This window comes from Colias croceus, chromosome 30 (assembly GCF_905220415.1).
Source record: "Colias croceus chromosome 30, ilColCroc2.1".
Lineage (NCBI taxonomy): Eukaryota > Metazoa > Arthropoda > Insecta > Lepidoptera > Pieridae > Colias > Colias croceus.
Genome location: NC_059566.1, coordinates 321919 through 342129, shown reverse-complemented (window position 1 = coordinate 342129; position 20211 = coordinate 321919). Strand labels below are relative to the sequence as shown.

The 20211-nt window shown below is 32.1% G+C and overlaps 1 protein-coding gene across 1 annotated transcript in view; it reads left to right on the top strand.

Annotated features, from left to right (window-relative positions):
- The first annotated feature begins 282 nt into the window (after window positions 1–282).
- LOC123704602 (M-phase inducer phosphatase 3-like) overlaps window positions 283–20211 on the top strand; it is a 41598-nt gene continuing 21669 nt past the window's right edge. Inside the window, exon 1 of the mRNA XM_045652998.1 lies at window positions 283–415. Coding sequence (XP_045508954.1) covers window positions 366–415 — 50 coding nt within the window. The 5' untranslated portion in view covers window positions 283–365. The remainder of the gene's footprint in view (window positions 416–20211) is intronic.

The following is a 20211-nucleotide window of genomic DNA, read 5'->3' as shown; positions in this document are numbered from 1 at the left end:
CCATATATCACAGATTTCTTTCTAAATTTATTTCACTTCAAAAAACAACAATTATTATTAAATCTTTCACAACCTATCTAAATATATAATAAATATCACTGCTGTAATCATTACATTTATATCTTTAAAATACATATATTCAATTAAAATCCTACCATTCCATCTACCAAATTAGTAGAATTTTCTACAATGGTAGCATTCCCGTATCCATAGCGGGAGCGGTGAAGTCTGAAGTAGGATCGTTAGGGGGGTGAAGGAAACCCATTCAGTCGACGATCGGCCGTCGTACGGAGCGTATCGCGTCTTGTGATTAAATATATAATGGACTTTTATTATTAATAAACAGTAAGTGAACTATTGTGAAAATGTGGGGCGAAAGTAGCAAACATTGTGAGATGAACTGTCAGTGCTCTGGGTAAGTAATACAAATCAATATAATAAAATATGTTATAAGTAAATTTATCGAAATTATAAATATATAAATAGTAAGTTGTTTTTTGTAATCAGGCTGTTTGTAAAAAGTCCTTTGCCTCAGAATAAAAAAAAATAGTTAAATATGTGTTCTAAATTCAAACGCACAAAAATGAAGTAACGTCTAATCTAAACATAGGTACCTACCTACTGTAATTAATTGAGGACAAAACAAGTAACCTAATTATTTCGTATTGTGATTACAGACATTATCAATGTTTATTTATTTTAGAAGTTTAATTACGCATTTATAAGCTTTAACAATTAGCCTTACTGTAGCCTTACTTGTTTTAAGTATTAAAAACTATTTTTAATCTATATACCTAACCTAATCAATAACTTTTAAAATATATAATGTTACTCCTGTACTACAAATCTACATAAAATGAGGTAATCCGTCTGTATGCAAAATTGTAGACTTCATTCAGATTCTCAACGGAAGTCTAAGCTATAGGTAGGTATGTCAGAATATGAATGAATCGTCCTACGTAATCATAGGCCTATATTTATCTTTAACGACGATTAGGAACTTCAAATAAACCGCCTTAGTATGAATTGGAGGCTTCAATTGTGTTTTATAGGTTAATTAAACCGTAATTATTATGTTTCCGTTTACAATGTGGAGTGTAGATGCAACATAATTCGTGTGACATAGGCGGATAAACCATAGCCTTAAGTTTGAAAATTAAAAAGTTAAAACGTCCAACTGAAACGTGCGATTTGAAATTAAAAAAAAAAAATCTCCCGGTTTCCGTCCAAGAATTGGGCGTTGCCACGTAAAGGCTTCAATTTGTAATATATTTTATACAGATTACGTCAGCATACTAACCTTGGGAGTAGGAGAGTTGAACAACCTCCTTGAGGATTAGCCGTTGAAATTGATTTGGAACAAGTACGACTTGCGCGAAAGTTTCAATTTCATAAATGAAAGCGAATGTTAAGGAGAAGAATTGTGGGTATTTAATTGTTAAAAATGTCATTCGATTGTGATGACAAAAATGTTCGTATTGTAACGGTTATAATATATATCTAAAACACTGATTGTTTTAGACTAAGGTTTTAGACATGTTTAAATACCTATACTAAACTTACCTAGGTCCTTAGGTGGAGGTGATCGTAAAAATTGTATTGTAAAATACACTGCAACTTTTCAAAATTACAGAACGTGTAAGAAGCAAAAAATATCCATGAATGTAGATAATTATAAATATATAAAAAGCTGTACCCACCTACCTATTAGTACGAACTTTTTATGAAAAAAGCATAGACGAGACGTCAAAAGCATCACAGTTTTAAATGATTTAATTTGTAACCGCTGCATTGGCCATGGAATTTGAATGATAAGCATTCAGTAAAATTGACATTTGCTAAAGCTTTAATAACAAGAGATTACAAAACCTTAGCCTACTTAAAAAAAAATAAACACTATCGTTTATTATCTGTAACTGTTGTGAATGATACTTAGTTTTCTATAATTTCCGGACGTTATCGGTTTGCCGCCTTGTTTGTGTTGTTGTCTCTTTCCCGCATACGACATCTCGACGTGTTAGAGTGAAATGGATGATGCGGCGCGAAATGATGTCATAAGACGAATTTTTGCACGTTTTCGGGTGCGATAATAGAGCCTTTTGTTTTTTTTTTGATGTAACTAGGTATTTAGTTTATTGTACTTCTGTATCCTTTATTTTAGAAGCTTGGAACCTGGAAAGTGGTTTTTATTGCGTTTTTGTTTTTTGTTGAACTCTAACTCAAATATGTATGTATTTATTCAATTAGACTTCTTCTAGAAGCACTTTTGAAACGTCATTACATATTTTTAACATTTACCACCGATTCGGAAAGCAGTACCTATCTAGGAACTATCTACGGAGAAGAACCGGCAAGAAACTCAATCCTACCTAGTTGCTCTTTTTAATCATGTCAGTTTTACAATTTAATTTTACAAAATACATATTATGTAACATCTTATATGTATATTATCATAATATGCCAAAGAAGTTCTTTGGAACCACAGGACAGTTCTTTGGAAGAACTGTCCTGTGTAAATATATATAGATATAAAATATAAATAGACTAGTATTCCACCCGCGACTTCGTCTATACGTGCTTATAGCTATAAAATACTATCATATAATATCTTAGTTCTAGGTGGCCAGATGATATCTATTCACTATAAATTTATAATTTATTGCCTTTTTATAGTGCTACGTGTAATATTGTATCATGTGTGGTCGATTTTTGGAATTATTGACTAGTTTACCAACTTGGTTGTGCTTGGAATTTAGATAAAAATATTATTTATTTGGCATTTAGTGAAACTAAAAAAGTAGGAGCAGCGTGTTTCCATATTTGAATATTTTTCTGTGAGTGAGCAGTGGGTATATTATTAATTCAAAAGTATGTTTGGTTATCACGCGAAAACGGCTGAATCAAATTTGATAAAATTTTGCACATAGATAAATTCATTCTCACTTGAAAACAACCAAAACCGAGCTAGTATCTACACCGGTTTCGACATGCGCTTTATTATAATCGCAAAATATGATAAACTCTCAACTGACCTAATTTTGGTGCTAATTTATTAATTATTAAATTATCTTTCAATGGCCGTTATAATAATTTTATTACGTATAAAAATAAGTGGTTACAAATTTGCGGGTACCCTGATTCTTGATCTTAAGTTAACTTTAGTCTATTACCTATGACTTACATTTAAATGATAAATCTAACTTAAACCAACTTGTCTCTAATAATAAGTTAATAACTTTCTAGAATTATTGCTCAAAATGCTTAGCACTTAGGTACCTAGTACAGAAATTAATTGGTCACTCAATTCACAAAAAAATCATTATGTCGTAAATTTACGCTTAAATAAATAAAAACTTACCTGTAAAAGTTTCTATTTAATATTGATAAGTAAATTTCTCAAGATTTCATAATATTTTTCAAAAGTTAAGCAACGCACACAGCAGTCAGCCGATGGATGGGTTACCATGTGCAACATACTTGCACTAACGGTATAGAATATAAAAGCGCTATTAATACTAAAAATAACTAAATTTTGTCGCAAAATATTTTATTACTCTGTAGTCTGTGGTGTGCCCGTATGCCGACGGCCATATTGGATCGTTAAATTTTAGGGTTCTGTAGGAAAAATTTAGTTTACGAATTATTTATTTCTGATGTATCATACTTTAATTAGTAGGTAAAAATTAACGAACCTCAGGGATGGCCGAGTCTATTTGTATGATGATAATTTTTGAATTAATAAACCGCTTCCGCTCCATTCAGTTAATATGTACTACGTAGTACGTACTACATATTAACTACGTAGTACGTACTACATATTACCTCAATGTTTCGCTCTGAATTTAACAAATATTTAAGAAAATAAGCAAGAATGAAAATAAATATGTTCTAAATGTAACGACAACGATGCGTAAAATTACTTAAAAGTTAAAATATATTCCTATAAAAAACATTTTTCTAACATAAATCGTTATAAAAACCGTGTTTTAAAACCGTTAATAAATTAAATCAACATTTTGTACAGAATCCGTTCCTGTTAAACGAAGCTTGTAATATTCTTAACGGACGTAGAATACTTGCAATAATACTCAGTTTTAATATGTATGCATTTTTTTACTTTATACCTACGTACTTTATGGTAATTTAATCGTGAGAATCCTTTAATTTATAAATAGAAAATAGAAATATATGAAAGTATGTTCGTTCGTTGCGATTTTGTGTAATATTCTAATATCACGCTCAAAAAGAGCGTGTTAAAGATTTTTTGCTTGATTTAAATTGAGTAAAGACGGGGAAAGCAAATAGTACACTATTTAAATAATATTATTGAAGTGAACCATCTTTAGGCGCGTTGAGAGTAAAATTTCAAGGTCGGGTCATGGCAATACCGTCACGTCGTGGAGTATGGCGACCACAGAACTATATCGAGATATAGTTCTGTGATGGCGACGATTTCTGTATCTTGGATCTTGCCTAAAAAAGTTTCACTTCTGAGACGTGTGCTCGGCACACACCACAGAACACCTCTTTTATATGTTCTGTGGCACACACGCTCTTTTTTTCTTTTTAGTAACAAGCAGATAACACAGATTTATATACTTTTTGATGTTTATGACATTTCTTCGAAGATCCAATGTATATCTATTATACTATATTATAGATTAAACACGATATGCAAGCGAAGCCATGTGCCTCAACTAGCAGGTCCATTTTCCGTTAACGCCCGTTCTAGCTCAGTACACAAGCTCTGACCGTGACGATCGTCTTAACGGCACGTCGTCGTGGACGTTAAACGATATGTCGTATCGTGTGGTCGTATGGTCGTGTGGTAAACGAGATTTGGGTGTTAAAAAATAATCTATACTAATATTATAAAGCTGAAGAGTTTTGTTTGAACGCGCTAATCTCAGGAACTACTGGTCCGATTTGAAAAATTATTCCAGTGTTGGATAGCCCATTTATAGGAAGGCTATAAGCTTTTAGTTAGCTAATACCTACCTATAGGAAAATCAACTGAATATAATGACAAAATTTGAATCGGGATTTCCCATTTAAATAATTGCCCGTTTGCACAAGTAAAGACTTCCTCAAAAGTCAAAATATAGAAAAAATACCCATACCAAAATCATAACCATAAATCAATTTTAAAATTACTCCAGTAATTTTCGGAGAATACCATATAGGTACATACTACATACATACGAAAACAGTCGATTCTTTACAACAAAGAGACATGTAATTTGGAATTTTCACAAAGCGATTTCTTAAAATTATTAACAAAAGAAAATATGGTTCACCTTAATTGGACAAATTATGGACTTTGAAAATATACCTTTAAATTTTGGTAATTAAAGACAGTAACGGATTATACTTATCAAGGATCGGTGACAATAACTAATTTTATTTATCTTATTAAAACGTGTGTAAATATTTTTTTAAGATTTTTAGTCTTAAATAATCAACTTACTAGTCCTACTGTCCTACTGATATTATAAACTAGCTGCTCCCCGCGGTTTCCCCCGCATTGCTCAGCTCCTGTTGGTCTTAGCGTGATTATTATAGCCTATAGCCTTCCTCGAAAAATGGGCTACCTAACACCGAAAGAATTTTCCAAATCGGACCAGTAGTTCCTGAGATTAGCGCGTTCAAACAAACTCTTCAGCTTTAATATTAGTATAGATTCGAGCGACTTTGTTTTATACAACTATAGTATGATGTACATTCACGGATCGATAATTTCACCCCCGTGCGTTCACCCCGACAGATGTGAGGGGGCGCGTGCGCAATCCATACTGTTACACTTGGATTAAAAGTTATTTAATTGTGAGGGTATATTTTGATGGTAGATAATCACCTAAAAATGCGAAAAAATTAGATATTTTTGAAAAAAAAGGTGATTTTTAGCTGGTAAAAGTTGTAAGAAAAAATATGAAATGGCTATTTTTTTTTTGTAACTGTAGATTTTTTTAATAGTTTTATGGTTTATTTGTGTTTATGTATATGGTATATGTTATACTTATATAGAAATGGAAAAAAAATACATAAAAAATGTACGATGGTTGGAACTCACCCTTGTGAAAGTCGTGATATTTTTACCCGACGGCATTCTGTATAAAATGTTTTTTAAATGAATCATAACATTGTTTACAATTCCTTCTACCATTGTTGAAGTGAAACTTCTTTATCGGGGTTGGAAAATAATTTAGTGTAACATTTTTTCGTTACGCGTGACATTTTTCTGTTACGCGCCACACCCACCACGCGTGATTCGACGTATTGCTGTAAAGTTAATAATTCTTACGTGTGTAGGTACACTAGTACACACACACATTTTTTTTATAATACATTTTTCGATGTATCTTAATATTATTGTTCTACATCATGAAGAAACCGGCATATTTATAAACTAAACGTATGTAATGTGACATCTGCTACGCACTTGGCTGGTGCCCTAAAATGTTTTTGAATTATATTATCTTTAGCCGCAGTGCTCCGCTCCTGTTGGTCTTAGCGTGATGATATTTAGCCTATAACCTTCCTCGATATGGGCTATCTAACACCGAAAGAATTTTTCAAATCACTAGATCCACCCGCGGCTTTGCCCGCGTTCTCTAAAATCTGTGATAACAGAATGAAAGTCAGTTATTTTTTATTTTATCACGAACAGACAGCAAGCATTTTCTATATAATATTAGTTATTTAGTTTGAACTTTGAATATCATTTTGTAAGTATTGATAATAGTATAATTTATTTGGTTTATTTTATTTCTACTAACAAAAACTTCAATTATCTTCATTCCTACATAAAAAAATTAAAGGAACTTCACAAGGAAGTAAAATTAGATTCAACCCTTTACAATGATGATCATATCTCATTGTAGAGGGAGATAGTGCTATGTGTTAGAGAGAGATGGCTAGTGGTCAAAACTGGTATGTTTTTTTTTTGTTGGCTAGAATTTTTATATACCACGTTCGTAATGGGAGTCAAATGCTGGATGATAGAAAAGTTTGAAGATGTTGAAGAAATGTAAGATGTCTAAAAATACAGTTTTTTTTTTATTTTCGTGATACGTAAGGCATTTAAAAATGATGTTTATAATTTCAATTTTAGTTTGGGCGAAGTATAGAAATTTTAACAATCTATACTAATATTATAAATGCGAAAATAACTGTCTGTCTGTCTGTTACTCAATCACGCCTTACCTACTGAACCAATTTGCATGAAATTTGGTATAGAGATATTTTGATACCCGAGAAAGGACATAGGATAGGTTTTATCCCGGAAATCCCACGGGAACGGGAACTATGCGGGTTTTTCTTTGACTGCGTGGGCGCAGCCGCGGGTGGAAAGCTAGTTTCCTATATGAACCTAATAAGAACTTACAATTGCGTTTATTTTCTATTATTAGTTAAGTTTGAACAATATTTGCAATTAAATAAGTATTCATTTAATATTAAAAAGCGTGTGAACACACGTGTCAGAAGTGAAACTTCTTTGGCAAGATTCAATGGTACCAAAATCGTTGCCTTACTTCATGACGCGACAGTATTGCCATGACGCGACCTTGAAGTTTTGATTTCAACGCGCTTTAAATAAGTTTCACATCAAAAAAAAGTTAAAATGCGTAGAATTTTTTTACTAAGAAACTAACCATTTCCTTATTCTGAATACGTTACCACGAGCGAAGCCAGATCAACTAGCTTGTATGTAATAAATGACATACAGACGGAAGTGACTATTACAGCGACAGCTGTTACCGTAATTACTCAATTAAGCTAATTTTTACATGTTATATAGTTACATACTATTACTTGCCCGTGGATTCGTTCACTTTACAATATACAGGGTGGAAGGTTAAGATGGGGCATGAAGGGCAGGTACCTTAACCGTTGTAGCTACATGAAAACGTTCTTAGGAGACTATCCTTAAATTCTTGAGAAATTTTAATCTGCATTCACAGATTTTTGAAAAAATGTACGGTCAGCAAGGAAATCGGTAGTTTTCAAAAAAATTTTTTTTGATGCCAATCGATCCAGTTTCTCATGGGGATCAAAACACTCTAAAAGACCAACTGAGGTATGAGTACTAGAAAAGTCAGAAATCGCGAAATACTATTTTCATTCATGAACAAGTAAAAAGACAAAGGCACAGCAGCATAACATGGCAGCGACGCAAAGGTAAGGTAAGGTCCAATCAAGTGGTATTGGTACAGATTTACGAAGGCACCCTGAACTCTGAAATCTACAACAACACCATTTTGAAAAATCTTGAGGATGTATTAGACGATTTACCACTGTCAGAATTGCGAAAAATTTATTTTCAACAAGATGGTGCTCCACCTCACAACAGTCGTCAAACGCGCTCATACCTAAATGAACAATTTGGGGCACAATGGATTGGCACACATGGTCCCATCCGGCCACTCTGGCCGCCCCGTAGCCCCAACTTGACACCTCTAGATTTTTTCATCTGGGGTTATGTAAAGAATGAAATTTATAAAAGATCATACAACAAAGCTCAAGAACTAAAAGATTCACTTTCTGCAATACTTTACGGAATTCACCCAAATAAGTTGTCGGCTGCTACGTGCTCAGTAGTAAAACGAACAAACCTATGTTTACGTCAAAACGGTGACCACTTTGAGCATCTCATATCATAAATTTTATGTAAATTATTTCAGAAATTCTGGAATTATCACCACTTTAAATGTTGTTTTTTGTTATTATTTTGTTATTTCTTATTTTCTTTGACAACCGTTTAATTAAATTAATGTTTCTTCTTATTATCAGTATGTGTTTTAATAATCAGAAACAAAAAATATTGAAGCCTGAAAATCTCTTTGGAGTTTTCTATTAGCGCATCTTTGTTGAATCACTTATTTTCTTAGTGAAAGTGTGGAAATAGTTTTTCGCGATTTCTGACTTTTCTAGTACTCATACCTCAGTTAGTCTTTTAGAGTGTTTTGATCCCCATGAGAAACTGGATCGATTGGCATAAAAATTTTTTTTTTTAAAAACTGCCGATTTCCTTGCTGACCGTACATTTTTTCAAAAATCTGTGAATGCAGATTAAAATTTCTCAAGAATTTAAGGATAGTCTCCTAAGAACGTTTTTCATGTAGCTACAACGGTTAAGGTACCTGCCCTTCATGCCCCATCTTAACCTTCCACCCTGTATATAAATATGTATAAACTGGTAAAATATGGTCTATAGGTGTGAAAAAACGTAATCAAAATATGTTTAGCCGTTTAGGATAAATGCGTAAAAATAAAAACCGTGAATATTATTTCAAAGTTAAAATTGTGAATTTTAGCCGTTACAAATAAATATTCTAGAAATACTCTCTATATTATTCTCCCTTTACCTATATTTACTTGAATAATCTATCAATTTTCAAAATTCCATCCGATTCAATTCAGCCGTTGAAGACGTTGAAGACCAGTACAACACTGGGACTCTAACAGAGGTTTATGTAATGAAACCGGTTTAAAAGAATGTCGTAATGATCCTTGTGGGCGTATGGGATAATAATAATTATAGAAATGTATGTATGTCTGTAAGGATTTGATGGACAGATTTGGATGGTTTTTGTAAAATATGAAAGATGGCATATTATTTTTGAATGTACATATTACAGTTTTATTACTCATAATATCTAGTCGACTTATATTACCCTAGCGGTCCGGCCCGGCTTCGCCCGTGATACATATTTCGCAATAAAAGGTAGCCTATGTTCTTTCTCAGGGTCTAAAGATTGTCTGTGCCAAATTTCATCAAAATCGGTCCAGTAGTTTATGCGTGACAACCATACATGCATACATACAAACCTGTCCTCTTTATAATATTATTATAGATAGATTCTTCCTAAAAATGATAATAAACCTATAATGAACTTTAATAAAAAATTAAAGCTCTTTTTATTTTTATTCCTCTAATATTATAATTTATATTTATTGAACTAACACTGCAGGGTCTAATAGAATACGCCTACATTCCACACAAGACGAGCTTCATTATACATAAAACTATATGTTTCAATGTTTGTATGTAACGGACTCAAAATTTGAACATCTAGGAACTACCAAGAAACGGTAACAAGACAAAAATTTCATGAGTTTAGCATATTAAATCGACTTTTCAGCTTTTTAAATTGCCTTCCAACATCTTAAACAACGCATAGACTTACATTTAAAAATAAAAACAAAAACCATAGAGCATCAAGCTCTTGGCCACAAAAAACTCACGCATCAAAAAAGAAAAAAACCGGTACACGTCTATGATACGACGTTGAGATTCAAATTCGGAACGGTAAATAGAAAGTTTTTTTTTCATTTGAACTTGGCTGTGTTTGACTTTGACATTGACAGCGCGGTAATGAACGTTGCGTCAATATTACGAAATCGCTGTGTGTATTTTGGATATGTTTAATTTACAGTTATATGTTTGCAGACAAACATTACGAATTGTCGTACATAATAGTAAGTAAATAGTTATTATTTGAATGTATGTATTCAATTAAACTTATTTTGGAAACGTTTTTATCGCTATGATAAGGTTTGAAAATTAGTTGAAAATAAGAGCCGCTAAATATTGTAGTAATATAACGCTTGAAGAAATAATATACGATGAGAATTATTCCAGCTACGGGCAGATTGTTAGTACAAGTATTTTCTTGGCTATTGATTCTATATCTATACGTGGTTAATGACTTTTTTAAACCTATTCGACTAAGGGCCGATTTTTCAATCCTTAGTGAAAACTTATTCATCGAATATCATTTTAAAAATGTGTTACTTGCCCACTTTTTGACAGTTCATAGATGACATCTGTATATTATTGTGTAATACTTTATTGGACGGATAAGATTTAACCAAGGATTGAAAAATCAGCCCTAAATAAAAGTTCATTAGAAAAGAAATAACCTACCCATCTTGTTACATAACGTATACACAATAAATCGAATCATAAAAAGTCCAATCCATAATTACATCCCATAACCTGTCATAGATTAAAAAAAAAGAAGCCACAGCGACCACAGACCAAACATGAGCATAGACTATAGACCCTATATGTCGTGATGATATTTTTTTACCACAATTCGCGCCATTCTAAATCCATGATGGCGGCTGCGTTCCAGAGCTCCTTTTTTTTCGTGCACTGATTTTTCTTGTTTACGGATAGAAAATGTGATTATTATGTTTAATGGTATATTATTTATAATGCCTTGATCTTTCTTCTTTAGGTGTAGTAATTTTCTAGTTCTATTTAAGAATTTCTATTTAATAAAGAGTCCCTTTATTAATAGGACTTTAAATATTTTGATGAAAAACATTTCGAAGCTAAAGAAAAAGTAGAATACATTATTACTATAATCTAGCTTTGTATTTACCAAATTCCATTTAGTACCGATGAGCCGTTTCTGCGTGAAAGAGTGACAAACATTTATCTTTCTTTACAAACTTTCGTGGATATAAATATAATCTTATATACAAAATTCCCGTGTCACAATGTCACCATACTCCTCCAAAAGGCTGGATCGATTCTCATGAAATTTTCTGTGCTTATCGGGTAAGTCTGAGAATCGGCCAACATCTATTTTTCATATATACAACGGGCGAAGCCGGGGCGGACCGCTAGTAATATGTAAAATTTAAAGTGTAAAGCCTTATAAATGAGATGACACAAGAATGCTAGAAAAAATAGTGTTGTTAAAGGCTTATTCATGTATTGTCAAAGCTTAGTGTTGAGCTGAATACAGTCGTCAACAGAAGTGGTTTATTTAATTATTAAATATTTTCTTCACTCTCTTTGAAATCCAATCAATACTTGACTTTATTTCGATAGTAATAAAATATATATATATAATAGAGCTGAATACAGTCGTCAACAGAAGTGGTTTATTTAATTATTAAATATTTTCTTCACTCTCTTTGAAATCCAATCAATACTTGACTTTATTTCGATAGTAATAAATCATTTAGAAATTAAAGACTTTTCAACGGATTTTAAACGCGATTTATTCTTGATATTATTTTCCCGCCGTTTCGAACACTTTACAGCGAGCGTGGTCACGTCTCCCCGTTATTTTGTAATGAATATTTTAATTTTTAGAGTTTCATCCAGTTTTCTGTTCATTTTTGGTTTTACTGCATTTTTTCATTTGTGCTTCACAACTTAATCACTCGACTGTACACTTATTGCTAACATCCTGGCTTGATAAAGGGTAGGTTGTTGAACTACAATATTTGTACAAGCGAAGCACGTGGGATAAGTATGTCTGGTCGTAGGTCTTCGAAGGACCACCTGTGTTAAAGTCAAGGTGTACCTTAAGGTTTATAACCGACTTCAAAAAAAGGAGGAGGTTATCAATTCGGCCGGTATGTTTTTTTTATGTATGTACCGATTACTCCGAGGTTTCTGAACCGATTTACGTGATTCTTTTTGTTCGATGCGGGATGGTGTCAAATTGGTCCCATAAAAATTTTATTCGGATAGGCCCAGTAGTTTTTATTTTATGAGCATTTTTGTCTGTTTTTAACGCAGTTATTCTTGTTAGCTCTTTTGAACCGACTCAGAAAGAGTATGTGAATTCGACTGTTTTTTTTTCAGACTCAGAACTTTTGACTGTGTGACGCGATGTTGTCTTTTTAATTATTATACACATAGCACCGTCTAGGGCAAGATAAATTTAAGGATTTATCTTGTCCGCCTAACACGAAAGCCGCTGACAGCTCGGTGTTATTACACAATTCATTTCACTCCTATTTAAATTTTTATTCATTTATGGGCCAATGTGGGCCAATCCTTGTTTACCTTTCCAGTATTACACGATAATAGTAAAATGTCAACTGTAAACCGTCAAATACGGGCATTTAGAATACATTTTTGAAATGGTAGTTTAATACGTTTTTCGACGAATAAATTTTAAATTTTTAACCAAGGATCGAAAAATCAGCCCTTAATATATTATTTCCCACCTTCATTTTCGCACATATTGTGATTAGACAATAACTAGAGCAAATTTCGCCCTTGGTCCAGCATGTCCATCTGTTGCCATGGGAACCATCTCCTTATACATTCTCAGTGCCCCCAAAGAAATTAAGAAAAAAAAATACAACAATAGACAAGATGATACAGATTCGCACGGGAATTCGCGTATTGTTTGACAGTTTGACAGGTCATGACCCCGAGGGATGCGGAAGTTTGTCTATGCTCTGATATTTTTTTATTGTGTGCGCTATGGTTCTGTGATATTTATGGCGCCATTTTGATATGCGTGTTGTACATTTATATAGTCTATTGTTAGTTTATTAGAGCATTAATTGGATTTTCGCAAATATTTCTTAGAGGAAAAGTTTCGAATAAATATTTGGTGAAGACAAAATATTATAATATTATATATCAACATAATATATTATATGCGACATTATATTGTATGAGTCATTTTTAGTTTTTATTTCGTACATATATTTTTAATAGCTCTGCTACTTCGCTCCTATTGGTCTTAACTCTTAGCGTGATAATATTATAAATCTTTACTAATATTATAAAGCTGAAGAGTTTGTTCGTTTGAACGCGCTTATCTCAGGAACTACTGGTCCGATTTGAAAAATTCTTTCGGTTTTAGACAGCCCGTTAATCGAGGCAGGCTATTGGCTATATATCATCACGCTAAGTGCATCAGGAGTGGAGCAATGCGAGTGAAACCGCGGGGCACAGCTAGTTATAATAAATAAAGATACTTATTCTAGTTTCAATACTCTAATTTTTTATTCATGTAATCTTATACAAGTGTTAATAAATATATTTTTTAGCAAACTACCCTTTGAATGCATTTTCTAACTATCCCTTTCTCCCTTTGTTATATTTTTAAAACAAGGAATACTATCTCTTTCACTACCAACCGATTAGAAAGAGACAGCATATCCTTTGTCATTAAAATAGATTATGCAAAAAATGTATTAACATATATAATTTTTTATAACACAAAAATATCCCACGGTGTTTTTTGCAAACTGGTTTTTGTAAAAAAAAATCTTTATTTTTTGCAATAAATTAAAAACTTGATATTTTTTATGGCGATGTGCCTATCCTTACGGATGAATTTTTTTGGATGAAATTTTTCGATACCTATAAAAGAAAGTGTTAGTTAAACTACTTTCACCTTTTTAAAGATAGTTTTGAATCTATACTAATATTATAAAGCTGATGAGTTTGTTTGTTTGAACGCGCTTATTTCAGGAACTACTGGTCCGTTTTCAAAAATTATTTGGGTGTTAGATAGCCCATTTATCGAGGAAGGCTATAAGGTTATATATCATCACGCTATGACCAACAGGAGCGGAGCAATGCGAGTAAAACCGCGGGGCACAGCTAGTATTATATGTATGTAAGCGAATATACTCAAAAAATCTTTCACTATCAACTTTCCTGCGGATTCGCCCGCTTTGTCTAAAACTCAAAAAATTATATACTAAAACCTTCCTCTTGAATCACTCTCTATTAAAAAAAACATCAAAATCTTGTGCGTAGTTTTAAAGATCGAAGCATACATAGACAGCCACAGCGACATTGTTTTATACTATGTAGTGATAATAAATGTTAATTAATTTATATCTAGACATAATATAATAGAACCGCAAAACTATATTATAATTATTTATTTTATGTATTTATCCTGTTTTGCTATTTCAAATAACCGTTACATTTATCGTTAGTAGTAGCGTTCTCTATATATAAATACTAAATAGACTTGATAAAAAAGAGCGAGCACACGCACACGTGTCAGAAGTGAAACTTCTTTGGCAAGATTCAAAATTACCAAAATCGTCGCGTTACTCCATGACGTGACGGTATTGCCATGACGTAACCTTGTTTTACTAAAGAAGTTTCACTTCAATAACTAATGTTTGTTTCAGTTTATTTTATTTGTATATATTTAGGAAATTAAATTAATTATCATTATAAATATTAAATATCCTACTTGTATTATAAAGAGGAAAGTTCTATCAATCTACTAAAATTCATCAAAATCCGTTCATCCGTTTTCGAGATACAAAGCTATAAACAATACATGTATAATTAGTATTGGATTATAAGTAGGTATTATCCTGATATATTATTGCATGCAATTCCGCGGGCTTACTTATGTATTACTTTTATCAAATATTTTGTTATCTCAATGTAAAACAATATTAATTAAAATGCAGTTACATCCGTTGATAGCAGAATTTATATTATAATAACAATTTAACACAAATTTAAAAGTACCATAACTCCCGGCTTCGCTCGGATAAACCGGGATAAAAATAAATAAAATATTAAACTATGTCACCAAAAATATATAAGTAAGTTTGTATCTTTGGTGAAAATATTTTCATAATCAGTAAAGTAATTTCGACGCATATGAAGCAAATAAAAAGTTTTATGAATCAGATATCCATGAGTTTTGAAATACAGAAAAATATCTTTAAGAAAATTGAAGGAAATTATGAAAATTACTTACCTATATATAAAATTCGTACGCTATTACGAAAAAAATTAAATTCATAACCATTTAACGTATTGTAAATTGTAATGGATATAACAATCATATTTAAAAAGCCCATATAAGCAATTATTTCAACCTAATTATTCTCAAACAATGCACATACAATAATAGACTTAAATTGCAATAACAAAAGATTCAAAATTGCATAATAATACGTTACTAAGGGACCATAGTCTTGCAAGAACCGTTGGTGACGTCACGGGCATTGTTCGTGTTAAGGCGACGTTATATGCCGAGCGTAAGCGCCTGCATCTATACTAATATAATTATGAAGCTGAAGAATTTGTTTGTTTGACCGCGCTAATCTCAGGAACTACTGGTGCGGAGCACAGCTAATAATGTATATGTGGGAAAAAAAATTAAATATACCCTATTGTTTATATTTTTTGTTGATTGAAGATAATAAGAAGTGTGAAATAGTGACGTACAAATTCATTACTCTATATGAAGTGTAAAAATAAATTTAACATTTTCGCAAATCAAATGACGTGTAGAAACATTTCTCGTCTAACATTATTTTCAATGAATCAAGACTAAAATCTTACCCATAATTTTCAATTAAATAAAAGTATATCTGCGCCTTAACAACGTTCGCGCCAAATTCTTTTGTCTACGGTAAACGCACCAGTCATGGTCACTTTAATGTTGTTAAATTTTATTTTCCGAAATATAATTATCTGATTAAAACCATATATGTTTCAAAGCTGTTGATATTGATATATGGCAGGATTCTTATAAACACGAAAGCTTATAAATAGGTCTTGTCTTTAATAGCAAAGTCAAAAAATGAATTTGAAAAGTTGATGTAGACAGTACCAATGATGGACAGCCAAAAACCCAATGTTGACCCACCATTTATGGTCTGCTCCTATTATGGCCAGCATCAATTATGGTCACTAGGCTTATCAATAATGTGTGTTATTCATGATAAAAGAAACAAGAGATTTGTTTTTAAACAAGAGATTTGTTTTATGGATGTCTGCTTAAAAATAAATCGAACCATTTCCTTCCGGGTCTGTCATTTGTAAATGGATTTTTCTTATTAGCAGATTTTATAATAAGTTGAACTGAATCTAATAGTTGTTCCTTTCCTAGCGGGCAATGTCGCTCTACCATTGCAAACAACCACTCTTTCAATATAACTTCCACATTCGTAGAAAGAATTGTAGGAGGACCCATATGACAGACAGCAGGACTCTTTCCCGTGACTTTGTTCCTGAAAATCATTCTCGGTACACCATATTTCTGAGCTGCTGCTGAATAACTATATCCTTTTCTGACAGCTTCCATCGCCCATTTGATGGGGCGTGTAGTCATTCTTTGGTGCCATTGTTGTCTTATGAAACAAAGAAACCAAATCAATTCTTATTCCTTATTGATTAATTTGGCAAAAATAAGGATAAATAGTTCAATAAAAAAGCACGCTCCTACTCCTATAAAATATAAACATAACGGTTTGTAATTCAACATCCAGTCATGGTCACCCCAATAATGGTAACTATTGACCATTACTGGACCGTTATTTACAAACGAAATAACGATGAAATTAAACCTTATTTCTGCGGACAAATATTCTAAATTTGATCAAAAAAGCAAAAAACCTTATTACACCAATCGTGGTCAATTTGACCATCATTGGAAATATGATTATTGGACGTTCCAGTAATGTTCAGCGTAGTTTACGCAGTTTTCAGGATAGAAATATGTGCATTTTTTGGTATCATTTGTCTGACAGGTATGTTACCTTAAGTATCACAGCAAAGGTATATCTCAAAAACCCTTATTTTATTATAATAAAACGAGCAGAAATACTCACCAACCTTAACAAAAATAACACGTAATTTACAATTTCACCACTGCATCCTGTTTAACGGCTCGCCTTAATGCGAATGTGAAGTTTTATATTGAGAAACGTCATTTTTTGACAAGCAGATTGTCTATAGTTTATAATTAAGTGTTTAAATTTTTCCAACAGCATTAAGATTTCTTATTTCGCCGCTTTTTTTCAAAATCGACCAACATTGGAACGCTGACCATAAATGGTACTGTTACCTTATGGCGCCCGTCAGATAGTGCACACAGCACAAGAAATTTAAATCCTTTTCATTTTCTCATTGTGTTTCTTAACGTTTTAACGTGAAACGTTAACTGTAAGTTTACAAAATAAATTATGAAAAGTATTTATGATAACATTTTTGTACTTATATCAATAAAAAAAAAGATTTTTGATAACTGTAGATTATGAAAATTTGTAATAATATCGTAAAATGATAAAAAAAGTAAAAACACTAACATACATGAAGCTGCGAAATCGCATAGTAGGTAAGTATTCGATTTAAAAGTAGCCGAAATGTCAAAAGCTCAAACCAATATAAATTTTTTTGAAATAATTTATTATATTTTTCGTATTTAAATTAGTTTCATCTCGTTTATTTGTCTATGCTTATTCAGAACATATCTCGAACAAATTAAAAACCACGAAAAGCGTCATCCATCCATCATCCATTGCCTTATAAATACATGTAACACAATTTTGTTCACTATACAAATATTTTTATATTTAGTACTAAACAGTAATACATTAGATGTAATCAAAATTGTTCTATTTATTACGCATGTAACAGATCTGCCCTCATTGTGACACGTGGCCAATTGACCCAGTTCAAAGTTTTCATAATACTAGTTGACGCCCGCGACTTCGTGCGCATTATAATTTTATAACCATCTTATATTACAGTTTGTAAATGTATGGATGATTAGCACAAAGCTTTGTATTTACGCGAATAAAGATCCCGCGGCTTGATTATGTTTTGTTTTATTTTTTCTGGTGGACAAGTATGTAGGTACGTGAAAGCTCTTTCAATTTGAGTCCCACGTGTTTTGGAGATTTACCAGAACTGAAGAACAGATAAACAAACAGTAGCAACCGCTTATAATGTAAACATTTAAAAACAATGTTAAAAAGCATTTCTTTAACGTTTCTGAAGCTGAAAACTATTTCATTAAACTGTTATGAGTAAATATTAGCATTTTTAATCAAAAAATATCATTATAAAATACAATATCTACCAACATACATTATTGGTCTATATTTCAAACAATCGTAAACAACACTATATTAAACTGCATTTTTCAGCACGACCGTTATGATGACGTCAGCAACGGTCCCTCAATCCGATTGCGGCCAAGGACTGAGCATAGACTAGCGATTGTTTTTATCTGAGGTTGACGTAATTCTTTATGTTCTAATTTTGATAATATTTAATATAATTAATCTGTTAATAATTCTGAAGATTATTGCTTCATACAAGTCGTTTTATTTTTTATTACATTTTGAACATTGCATACATTCAAACAAACAAAATATAATATTTCCTCTGTATAATAATTACTATTTAGTTTACATTATACATTTCAATTTCATACATCGAGATTGAATCGTGTATTCTAACTGTATTGATTTATAACTATACTTAAGTTTCCAAGAATCGATGAAAAAAAAGGAAATTACTTTTAACGCCGCATTCATTTTTTTCGCTCCATGGCAATTATCCCAAGTGTGGTCTCCATTTTCGAACTTCACGTTCGAAATTCAAATTTGGGTTCGAAATTAACGGTGCATTTACACGTTCGTGCGTATAGCGATGTCAAAGAGACGATTATGCGTGATATTGTGACGTCATTAATAATCCAAGTTAAGAAATAATGTTTCAAGCGTCTTGTAGAGGAAAATAAATCTTTATTAAAATGCAAACATGATTTCTAAGTAAATCGTATTTTTAAAATTGAACTTAAATGTTTTTATTTATCTAAACTCTTGCTGCTCTACGCGGTTTCACCCCCGTGACTCCACTCCTGTTGGTCGTAGCGTGATGATATATAGCCTATAAGTTATAACCTTCCTCGATAAATGGGCTATCTAAAAATGAAAGAATTTTTCAAATCGGACCAGTAGTTCCCGAGATTAGCGCGTTCAAACAAACAAACTCTTCAGCTTTATAATATTGGTATAGATTAACAAGTATAATTATACTTAAGCATTTTCTAAACTACCACCGATTTTAAAGATCGTTTTTACTGAGAAGAATCTAAAAGAAAAGCTATATTCTATCAAACATACCTATTACATAAAGCAATTTTTTTTAATTAAACTAACGAATGTTACGTCGAATGTGTAAATGCAGCATTAAATTTTATTCAGAACACGTGCATAGATTAAAGGCGGCAAACCGGCACAGATAAGTAACGATAAGCTGTAAGTTATCAATGAAGTGGCCTAACTTTGCGAAGTTCAAGTGTCCTTGAAGTGTAACTTAGATATGACTTAATACTTGAATGAATTAGACGTAAGTTTTTTAACAGCGTAGGTGTTTAAATACTTCCTGATATAACTAGTAAATTATATTCAAACGGACGAGCTAGAGCAAGAGCATTCTTTCGTGATCTTTTAGTGTAAATGAAAACTCGTATCCAGTGTTGTTCAGTATTAGAACATTGCATGGAACCTTTTCTAACGCACTAAGAACAACGAAAGAATGCTCTACGCCTGTTTACACTAAAATAATTTGACATACTAGGGTTAGAATGAGCATCGCCGCGGCCGGTTTGATGTAAGTGCACTGTAAGTGAGTCGTCAAACGTTTTGTATGGAGTTTCGTTA